General features: G+C 40.3%; 1 protein-coding gene across 1 annotated transcript; it reads left to right on the top strand.

Annotated features, from left to right (window-relative positions):
- On the top strand, positions 1 to 1,157 carry LOC143561849 (uncharacterized). The gene is made up of 3 exons (XM_077049847.1): positions 1 to 343; positions 422 to 537; positions 750 to 1,157. The coding sequence occupies exons 1-3, from the start codon at positions 79 to 81 to the stop codon at positions 864 to 866; spliced, it is 498 nt and encodes a 165-aa protein (XP_076905962.1). The 5' UTR covers positions 1 to 78; the 3' UTR covers positions 867 to 1,157.
- Positions 1,158 to 12,266: the final 11,109 nt, after the last annotated feature.

Here is a 12,266-nt window from a genome sequence, read left to right as displayed (position 1 = left end):
TATCGAAAGAAACCATTATTTCCTTCTCACCTTCCCCAAAAACAATCTTTTATATAGTTTTTGAACATAAAATTAACAATGGGGAATTGTCAAGCAGTAGATGCAGCTGCTTTAGTGATACAACATCCATCAGGGAAGATTGAAAGGATGTATTGGTCTATAACCGCGGGTGAAATCATGAAGATGAACCCGAGACATTACGTGTCTCTCATAATTCCATTGCCCGGTGGAGAAAACCATGATGGTTCAGGGAATAACACTGTTCGGTTCACCCGAGTTAAGCTTCTTAGGCCCACCGACACACTTGTTCTTGGTCGTGCTTATCGCCTTGTTTCCTCTCATGGTAATTAGTTTAGTATTTTTCATGTTTATATGGCTTGGTTTGTCGATCGTTGTTAAGTTAAATGGTTATGTTTTATAGAAGTTATGAAGGTGTTGAGAGCAAAACGACAATCAAAGACGAACAAGGAACGGTCAGAAATAATGGAAAACCATGGTGAGGAACAAACAAGTTCACAATTGGAGAGTTCAAGCCAGGTAATCATCTAATTACTAATCAATAATTAGCAATCCAAGTATAGTTTTGAAAGTCAAAAATGAGGATCAGTTTCAAAATTTCATTTTTTAAAGAAACATAAAACGTGGTGGGTTCGGTTATGTCAGTTATTTATGTTACAGATTATTTATTTTGATGTCATGCACACCCCTATTTTGCACTACTCTTATCTACTTTGCTATGTAATTATCAGGCTATGGCATATGATAGATCAATCAAGCAACGGTCCGGATCATTTTCAAAGTCAAAAACATGGCGTCCCTCGTTGCAGAGTATCTCCGAGGCTTCAAGTGCAACCGCTAGTGCATAGTTTTACAAGAAACATGTAATGATGAACAAGATTAAATGAGACATTTGTATAGTTAATAGCAACATAGGATGAGCAACAACACAAACAAGTTGAAAGTAGCCCCCGTTTAGTTTTTTAAAACTGAGTAATATCGAGAATATGTAAACAAGAATTATGAACCTTAACATGAGTGTTGTTAAGGTGATTTATTGTTCCAAATGTCCCAATCATTGTCGAGATAATTTTGGGCCCATAATAATGATGCCAAGTTGGCACCCGGAAGCTTCTTTTGCTTCAGTTCAATTAACATGTTTGTGAATGGCTCCACCAATAATGTATCTGGTCCTCCGTATTCATTGTGTAGAATTCACTGAATAACTGTTTAAATTCAGAAAAAAAAATTGTCAAGGGTAGTTCAGTCATTTTACACCTACATAATGCAAAAGCCCCAACTGGTTGTATACTTGTATATGGCAATAGGCCCATAAACAAACACGACATGTTGGTGTAGATTTATTTAACTTTAATCGAACACGAACATCTAATCAAACAAATTACTTTTTCATGTTCGTTCATTATGAAACTGGCCATGTTTGTGCTCATTCATGTTGGTTAGTTAAAAAAGTTAATGAACAGTTGATGAACAAAAACAAGCAAACTTAAACGGATATAATTGAACAAACATAAACGAACAACTTAAATACACCACTGTTCATCCAAAACCAAAACTAAAAATACATCATGATAATTTATAGAATAATATACTTTGTGCTACTCGATCTCATTTACTCAACTCAAAATATATACAACGCAAATGCCATAATTCTAGGGACTTAAGTATGACAATGAGATCAAATATAATTTACACAATATATGCAATATAATATCATTCTAACATACCCCCTCAGTCTAATGAGGAGGATCTCTGATGCTTAGAGTGGAGCGAAAAGTATCAAATAGAGCTTGTGGTAAGCCTTTAGTAAATATCTACAAACTGGTAACGAGACGGAACGTGAAGCACCCGAATTTGCCCCTGTTGAACTTTCTCTCTGACAAAGTGGATGTCTATCTCGACTCATTTGTGCGTTGGTGACGAACCGGGTTACCAACAAGATAGATTGCGTTAACGCTATCAGAATATACAATGGATGCGCGAGACGGGTGATGATGTAATTCAAGCAGTAAATTCCGCATCCAACAAACTTCGGAGACAACATTAGCTACGCCGCGATATTCAGCTTCAACACTAGAATGAGAGATGGTGGATTGTCGTTTAGACGACCAAGAAATCAAGTTATCACCAAGGTATACACAATAGCCAGACGTGGAGCGTCGTGTATCAGGGCATCCGATCCAATCTACATCCGTGTAAGAAATTAAAGAAGATATTTGGTCGCGGCGCATATAGAGACCCTTGGATAAAGTTCCTCTGACATACCGAAGAATCCAACGAAGAGCATGCATGTGATCTGTACGTGGGGGCATGCATGTGCATGCAGATTTGTTGTACAACATAAGATATATCCGGGCATGTAAGTATTGAAGTACCCCTGCCAGGCTTTGGTAGTGAGTCGAGTCTTCTAGTAAAGTTCTGGCATTAGACTGAGTTTACCGGTGGTGTTAACTGGAGTATGTATCGGATTACACTATGCCATATTGGCACATTGCAGAATATCCGAGGCATATTGATGTGCAAATAGGATCTATAAAAACTTAACCTAACCTAGACACCCTAGTTTTAAATTTATAAACCTAGACACTCTTAATGCTAGACCACTAGACAGACAAGTGCACATATCGACTGTAGTAAAGCTTAACAAAGTCCGGATATCAAACCCAAAGGACACTACCGACACCTAAACTAGACTCTGACTCAACTGAACTAAACCGAATTAATTGATTTTTGTGTTTTTTTAGTTATTAACTATAAACTAAATAATACTTAAACTAAAACTGACACGGAAACTAGACACGAACATATCAGACTGGAACTCAAATTGGAGAAACGACTACCTAGGTAAGGAATCCTACTAGTCAACTCGTAAACTTTAGGAATTAGATTTACGATCGGTAACTGGATTCTAAAAATATGAAACTTAAGGAATAACTAAAGTATGCTAGATCACTTCCCGGTCTTACTATCAATACCTAACAACCCTAATACGCATCCATACATGAAATACATTCACAAAGACTCATATGAAACAAAAATTGATTATAAATTAATACCAAATAAGCATATGCATCACAACCAAATACAATAAAAACTTTACTAAAGCATTAACCAATCAATAAATAATCCAAAACCAAAAATAAAACAAGTCTAAAAAGTATTCATCCAAATCCAGGCAGTATAACAATTTAGCCTCTCATAATAATCAACGAAACAAGAATAATATATATGTATCGGTTCATCGAAAAAGATATATATATATATATTTAATATATATATATATATAGATGAGCTACTAGCCTGGTAGCTTAAATTAATTCATGTGCATGCCTGCTTCTTTCTTAAATTCTGTTTTTGACGTTGACTTTTGTGCTTGCTTTCTTCAATTCTGTTCAATGGTTGTGAGACTTTTTTGACCAGCCTGCGAGCTTCCTCCTTTTGTTTCTGTTTGATTACCACCAGCCACCAATAGGGTGGCCCCCTGTGCGTTTTGACCTTTCCTCCACGGCCAACCTCCCTTTTTCTTGTAGGGTTTTTGCCTTTATTTATTTTTCATGTGAACCGACTTCTCGTTCCGTGTTCCAGCCCAAAACTCCAAACTCCAATCTTGATTAATTAACTTGTTATGGGCTGCCAACTAAAAAAAATAAAATATAGCCCATGAAACTTTAAACCATAATTCATCACGATTCAAGAGATTACTAGCTCAATAATTATTCTAGAATGTTTCACATATTTGTGTGATGAATAACAACAGAAGTTTTAAATTTCTTTTGTTTTTTTCTTTATATATTATCAATTTATCATAATCTTTTTTTCTTTGTTTGAATCCTATAAGGCCTAAAGAAAAGTTTGATCAAATACTCGTACATAAAATAGATCAATTACTTGTTTCCGCTCGTTGTCTCTTTAAACGTTTAATATTCAAATATGAGCCATATAGAAATATATTTAACAAAAACCTAGCTCAAAATACTTTAAAGTATAGGAAATATTTACGTAATATTATGTATATTTTTGACCACATCAATTCTTCACCCTTACCGACATTAGCTACATCCAAGCCATGCCAATGATTTGGCTAGCCTTGTTAACCCTTGAAGAAATCGTAGCCGACCAGGACCTAGATTTCGGACTCTCCGAGTTCTCATATCTTTATTCTCTGTACACTCACGGTTCCAGCCGATTTCTGTTCAAATCCAAGCCTCACCAACCGATACCTCTCGATAAAGTGACCCAAAATGGCTCTTTTTAGAAAGTGTGACACTCGTAAAATTCAGGTTAACTCGGTTAATCCGAACTCCGTTATTTCAAACTTAAGATCACACGAACTGTAACGCATATCTCATTACATTTAAATTAGGGTTTAAATGACGCATGACAATCACTATACAAGTAGTCTTTCGGAATTTCACTAAAACACACACGAGTCGATTCAAACCGTTGGTGAACAAACGATAAATATTAAAACAACAAGTATTTGATAATTACGTGTTAAGTTTATGTGTTACTTGATATTTATTTGTAGAACATTAATTCAAGAAGTAAAAGTTTATTTTGTGCTCGAATTAAACTTAATAGAGGTTTAGGGTGCAATATGTAACTTGATTAAATAAATATTATATAAACAAATTATTAATCATAAACCCTAATTACTCCCTCTCTCTCTCTCCTCTCACCCGACGGCAGCCCCCCTCCCCCCTTTCTCTTGATCGACCGAAATCACAAGGCACACACACACACGCATACAAGTTGATTTCAAGCTTGATCGAAGGATTAAGAGGCTAACTAGGTAAAATAAACACCATATCTAATCTATTCTATCAATTAATTGCATGATTAAATCTATAAATCATAAACCATAATTTTTATACATGTTGATTATTGACATGCTAGGGTTGTATGCATGATTTCTTGTTCATAGGTTATTTATATGTTGAGTTTTGATGAAAACCGATGCTGGACAGATTCTTAATTTCCTGTTGAAACGACTGTAACTCGATTTTAATGTTGTATTTGGAAGTGATTAGTGATACTATGATGTAGTAGGTCGAGTCTAGTTTCTAAAAAGTCTGAGTTTGTAATTTTTTGACGAGTAAAAGTTAGTTTTTATTATTTTACATTTTCAAGTGCAAGTCTGATTCTGGAGGTCTGCTGGTAGGCTGTTTTGCAATTAGTATATCTCATAAACAACAAGACAAAATGGGTTGGTTCCACTTCTGGAAGTTAATATTTTGAGTTAGAAATCTAACCCAATTGGTCTTGCATTAATTGGATTTTCCACGTAATGGTAATAACAAATAACATTCTGTTGCGCATAATAATGACTGCTGTGTGTTTACCGTGATGTTTTGGTCATTGTCGGAAAACCATATGTGATAAAAATATAATAAAAAATCGTTTTAGAAACTTAAATCATGTGTGCTTCTGTGACGATTTTTAGTAATTTTATTGACATGTTATGATCTATTAAATAGAGTAATCTTATCGGGTTAAAATCTGTCTCGGTAAATTAGCTGCTGAATTATTTGAATTAACATGAAAATTGAATTGTTGATCAATGTTTGCTATGTGTTTGACTTATTTGCCTTTGTGGGGGGATAGTTGCTAGTAATGTAAAATGGTAACACTTAACACTTAATACCTGTTCACACATGTAACTAATCACCAACGTGTTTGTCGAGTCACACCTGTTTCACAAAGTAACACGAACACATCTCATGCATAAGTTTTATGTGTCGAGTCTAGGGACTCACTCATAGTTTAAATACTTAGAAAATCTCGTTTGTTTTTAGAGCACTGGTGAGGATTTTCTGTGACCCACACCTTTTCTCGGATCTTTGGTTATCTTTGCAAACAGTGAGTTTCACGGCCCCTTTTACTCTTTTTAAGCGCTTTTATTAGGGGGAGATAACATACTCCAACAATGTAGATTTTGTTACTCTATTATATATCACTTGTAAGGCTAAGTGGCAAACAAACCAACTAAAGTCCTTCTGAATATCGAAACGGTTAATATTTGGATAATAGCGAGTCACCTTTGAGTAGTACTACTGGGTTTGACAAATCCCACCCAACTCTAAACTCGACTGTAGGTCGAGTGGGTGTAATCTTGGCTAACACATTACCATGGTCGTGGTTGACATGGTGGCAAGACTATCGTTAAACAATTAGCTTCGGTGTCGAACACTTAGTAATACATGCTTGATAGGTTAGCTACCTATTGATATATAATTGACTTAACATTATCTGGTAATGCTAAAACGCAAACGCTTTATTTGTATAAAATTGTGAACTCACCAACCCTGTGTTGACACTTTTAGTATGTTATTCTCAGGTAGCCGAGGCGGGCGCGGGGTATAGGACATGGATTCGCTGAACACCATTTCTTTAAAAACTTCTTTTAATTTTTATCTTGATAACTTGGGTTTTTAAGTCTTCCTGTGTGGCGCAACTTTTTTGCTTTACAATTTACGCTTCCGCATTTCATTTAAGACTTGACGTCTTTTTGGTTTTGAAAACTCTAAATATGGTGTTTGATCATAACTAATGATTCAGATCCTGTTAGTTCACACCCTCTGATGGTAAAACTCCATTAGTGGATTTTGAGAGTGTGACAGATTGGTTTCAGATCCATTGGTTATAGTGAACTAGAAATTGCATTCATACTAGACTATAACCGCAACGACCCATTAGTTATGATCTTACGCACTGCATATAAGTATTTATACATATATGATATATATTTAACTGCTTACCTTCTTCACTTCTTTTCCTCATTCACTCATACGTGCGTAGCCCATACACGACTTATCCTGTAGGGATGTCGACGCCATCATCATCATCATCATCATCATCATCATCATCATCATCATCATCATCATCATCATCATCATCATCATCATCATCATCATCATCATCATCATCATCATCATCATCATCATCATCATCATCATCATCATCATCATCCGACCCGGTGTCTCATGCCCCTGGTAAGGAACCGCAGCTACCCGGATCATCACCACCTCGAGTAGTCTCGACACTAGCAGCCCCTGCACCTAAGAGGCACCGCTCATCTGGAGGCATTTACGAGTGCAACGGTAACTGGGATTGGTACCCAAGATTGATCGAACGGATTGTCTACTAAGAGCAGGTTCCCCCACTACCTCTCCCGGGCTGCCCTTCAATCTTCAACACACTACCACCTCTAACACTCCCGATGGAGTGCGCTTTCGCAGCTCTCGCCTCCTGTTCAAAGCGTGAAGTTGGCATTATGCACTCCATGAGAGCGAATTTTACTGGATTGATAGGGGATGGAGCTGAGGCTAGGAAGAAAATTTCTTACTTTACTGAAGCCATGAAGGAAGTTTAGGATGCTCATGTTCAACTAATGAAGCTAGTGATCAAGATGAAATCAGAGATGATAGACTTGCAGGAAGAAGTTAGAGATGGAAGAGGCCATGAATCGGTAGCTCTAGCTCGCTGCAACACTCTAGAGGCACAGATTACTCCGAACGCAGATGAACCAGAGGAGGATCCCGAGGAAGATTCTAAGGAAGACCCAGAGGAAGAGCCGGCTGAGGAGGATGCACACTCAGAAGTGTGTGGTGTATTGTATATGAAACCGTGTGTTCATGTCTAACATTGTATGCTGTGATTTGAAGGAAATGGCTGGAAGAAACGCTGGACGTGGTCGCGGTAACATCAACATGATCGTAGCAGAACTCCAAGCATTACTAAATGACCATGCCGCCGGTAGCTCTAGCTGCGCATGTTTAGAATCGAGCCGGAGGTCAAGCCGGAGTCTGTACTTTCAAGAATTACTTAGACTGTAAACCCAGTTCGTTCGACGGCACCGAGGGAGCCATAGGTTTCCTGCGTTGGGCCGAGAAGGCAGAGTCAACTTTTGAGATGTGTAACTGTCCACCAGCCAGTAGGGTCAAGTTTGCCACTGGAACACTGCAAGATTCCGCCCTCACCTGGTGGAACTCTAATGTGCAGATTCTTGGTTTGGAATTGGCAAATGCTATGAATTAGGAGGAATTCAAGAACATGATGCGAGAAGAGTATTGTCCTAGAGAGGAAATCTCGAAGTTGGAATCGGAATTTTGGGCGTTAAAGATGGCGGGTTCTGAGATTGAAGCCTGCACCACCCGTTCCCATGAGCTGGCGGTGATTTGCCCGCGGATGGTAGATCCGCCAAGTATGAGAATCGACATGTATATCGATGGTTTGGTACCCCAGATTCAGGGTATGGTGACGTCTTCTAAACCAACCACTATTCAGCAAGCGATCCAAATAGCCCACAAACTGACAACTCAAGCACTAACAACAACAACAACAACTCTGGGAATGGAAAGAGGAAGTTTGACAACACCAAGTCCTCATCATCGAACCCTCCACAGCAACAACACCACCGTAGACCTGAACTCACTCGGAACTTCAATAATCATGGTTCCAACAACAACAACGATGGCGGACAGGGTTTGAGTGGCTATGCTGGAAAGTACCCAAAGTGCAACAAGTGCAACTATCACCATGCTGGCCCATGCGACCGTATCTAGTGTTTGCGATGCAGTAAATTGGGTCATCAGGCCAAGGACTGTAGGGGAGACCTAGCAGGTAAGGGTGCTCCTAAACAGCCTGCAACAACGAAAGGGTGCTTTGAGTGTGGTTAGGAGGGTCATTTCAGGAAGGATTGTCCCAAACTGAAGCAGAATGAGGGCAACGGAGGTAATAACAGTAACGGAGGAGGTACTAAGGTTAGAGCCTTTGTCATTGGATCGGGCCATGCCCGCAGAGATCCGAACGTGGTTACCGGTAAGTTTCCCGTAAATGTCTGTTTTGCTTCTATATTGTTTGACACTGGAGCTGATAAAAGTTTTGTGTCGAATGCCTGTAGTGAACTCTTAGACTTAACTCCAACCCCGTTAGATGCTAAGTTTCCTGTTGAATTAGCTGACGGTAAGTCTATAGAAACAACCATGTACTAGCGGGATGTAAGTTGAAACTGTCGGGTCATACTTTTGATATCGACCTCATACCCTTTTCACTTGGTAGTTTCGATGTTGTTGTCGCCATGGACTGGCTATCCGAAAATAGAGCTGAGGTTATATGCCATGACAATATTGTTCATATCACCACTCCTTCCGCCGAAATCATCTCGATACAGGGCGAGAAGAGCGGCATGACCACCAACATCATCACCCTCATGAAGGCGCAGAAATATTTACGAAAGGGTCATTTGACGATCTTAGCTCAGGTAATTTAGAAACCCACGGAAGAGAAGCGGATCGAAGATATACCGATTGTGCGCAATTTTCCAGAAGTTTTCCCAGAAGATTTTCCTGGACTCCCACCCATTCGACAAGTCGAGTTCCAAATTGACTTAGCCCCCGGTGCTGCACCTATAGCACGAGCCCCGTATCGACCTGCACCGGCAGAGCTTCAGGAGTTGTCCATTCAATTAAAAGACTTGTTGGATAAATGTTTTATCCGACTTAGCTCATCACCATGGGGAGTCCCTGTCCTACTTTTTCGAAAGAAAGACGGAACTCTCCACATGTGCATCGACTACCGGGAGCTGAACAAGGTGACGGTCAAGAATCGTTATCCCTTACCCCGAATTGATGATCTTTCCGACCAGCTTTAAGGATTGAGTTACTACTCGAAGATCGATTTGAGAGTGCGCGAAGAAGACATTTCAAAGACGGCATTCAGAACTCGGTACGGTCACTATGAGTTTTCGGTTATGCCTTTGGGCTTAACCAACGCACCAACCGTATTCATGGACCTCATGAACCGAGTATGCAAGGCGTACCTCGACAAGTTTGTTATCGTTTTCATAGATGATATCCTCGTCTACTCCAAGAACAAGACCGACCATGAAGAACACCTGAGGTTAATCCTGGAATTGCTAAAAAAGGAACAATTGTACGCAAAGCTTTCGAAATGCGAATTTTAGCTTCGCGAGGTTCACTTCTTAGGACATGTGATCAATGAGAGTGGTATCCATGTCGATCCAGGCAAGGTAGAGGCCATCAAAAATTGGGAAGCACCTAAGACTCCGACTGAGGTGCGACAATTCCTAGGATTGGCTGGCTACTACCGACGTTTCATTGAGGGATTTTCAAATATTGCTCAACCCCTCACCGCACTGACACACAAGGGTACTAAGTACAATTGGGGTGACGCGCAGGAGTTCGCCTTCCAACTGTTGAAAACCAAACTCTGTAGTGCACCTATCCTAGACCTCTCCGAGGGAACGGAAAATTTTGAGGTGCATTTTGACGCATCGATACAGGGTCTCGATTGCGTGTTGATGCAACTCGAGAAGGTTATAGCCTATGCCTCTCGACAGCTACGGATCCACGAGAAGAACTATACGACCCATGACTTGGAACTCGGAGCTGTGGTGTTTGCTCTCAAGATATGGAGACATTACTTGTACGGTACCAAATTCACCATTTACACCGACCACAAGAGTCTCCAATATATCTACGATCAAAAGGAGTTGAACATGCGACAGCGTCGTTGGGTCGAGCTACTTAAGGATTATGACTGTGCCATAAAGTACCACCCCGGTAAGGCCATTGTAGTGGCGGATGCTCTCAGCAGAAAGGAAACCGATAAGCCTAGACGAGTGCGAGCATTACAAATCACGATTCATGCCAACTTACCTGATCAGATTCGTGATGCTCAACTTGAAGCTTTGAAAGACTATAATATCCCATCAGAACTCATGCGGGGCATGGATAAGCAGCTTGAAACCAAATTGGACGGGGTCTGATATTTCGAAAACCGGATTTGGGTCCCTCGATACGGAGACTTAAGAAATCTGGTGATGGACGAAGCACACAAGTCCCGACATTCTATTCACCCTGGCTCAGATAAAATGTACCATGACCTAAAGGCACTTTACTGGTGGCCAAACATGAAAGCCGACATTGCCACCTACGTGAGCAAATACTTGACTTGTGCAAGGGTCAAGGTGGAATATCAGAAACCATCTGATCTGTTGCAACAACCGGAACTGCCAACATGGAAGTGGGAACACATTTCCATTGATTTCATCACGGGATTACCCAAAACACCGACGTGATGCGATGCCATCTGGGTGATCGTTGACCGGTTGACGAAGTCTGCGCATTTCTTAGCGATCAAGGAATCGGACAAAATGGAAAGACTGACTCGCATCTACATGAAAGAAGTAGTGTCTAGACATTGAGTGATTGTCTCAATCATATCTAATCGAGATTCTCGTTTCACTTCGCACTTTTGGAAGTCACTACAGAGTGCACTAGGCACCCGCCATGATATGAGCACATCATACCATCCTCAAACGGATGGGCAAAGTGAACGCACCATTCAGACCTTGGAAGACATGTTGCGTGCATGCGTGTTGTATTTCGGAAAAAGTTGGGAACCCCACTTGCCCTTGGAAGAGTTTTCGTATAATAACAGCTACCACGCCAGTATTAAAGCAGCGCCGTTTGAAGCGTTGTATGGACGAAAGTGTCGATCGACTCTTTGCTGGGCCGAAGTGGGTGGTAGCCAAATCACTGGTCCATAATTAGTGCTCGATACCTCAGAGAAGATTGTTCAAATACGGAATCGCATGGCAGCAGCACGAGATCGCCAAAAGAGTTACGCCGACAAGCGCTGAAAACCTCAGGAATTCCAAGTGGATGACAAGGTTTTACTGAAAGTCTCACCTTGGAAAGGTGTAGTTCGCTTTGGAAAGCGAAACAAACTCAACCCACGATACGTTGGCCCATACCGGATAACTGAACTTATTGGTCCAGTAGCGTACCGATTGGACTTACCAACGGAACTAAGTTGCATACACAACGTTTTTCATGTATCCAACTTGAAGAAATGCCTTTCTGACGAAACACAAGCAGTTCCTTTGGGAGAGTTGCAAGTTGATGAACAATTACGCTTCATCGAAGAACCAGTTGAAGTTTTAGATTGGGAAACCAAAACACTCAAACACAGCAAGAATCCCATCATTAAAGTTCGTTGGAACTCGAGACGTGGACCAGAGTTCACGTGGGAACGTGAGGATCAAATGATGAAAAAGTATCCTCACCTTTTCGAAGGGCTAACCAAGCATCGAAAATCGCGAAAGCCGAAAAACCGTCAGAATACACCAGAGGTATGAATTAAATTTCGGGACGAAATTTCTTTCTACAGGGGGATGATATGACAAACTGAAAATTTTTCCTTTTTCAGACAACCATCGTGAC

This window comes from Bidens hawaiensis, unplaced genomic scaffold (genome assembly GCF_021521415.1).
Source record: "Bidens hawaiensis isolate Kalapana, Puna unplaced genomic scaffold, B.hawaiensis_p1.1 tig00000097_1, whole genome shotgun sequence".
NCBI classification, from domain to species: domain Eukaryota; kingdom Viridiplantae; phylum Streptophyta; class Magnoliopsida; order Asterales; family Asteraceae; genus Bidens; species Bidens hawaiensis.
The sequence above is the reverse complement of the archived record's forward strand: the minus strand, read 5'-3'. Positions and strand labels throughout refer to the sequence as shown.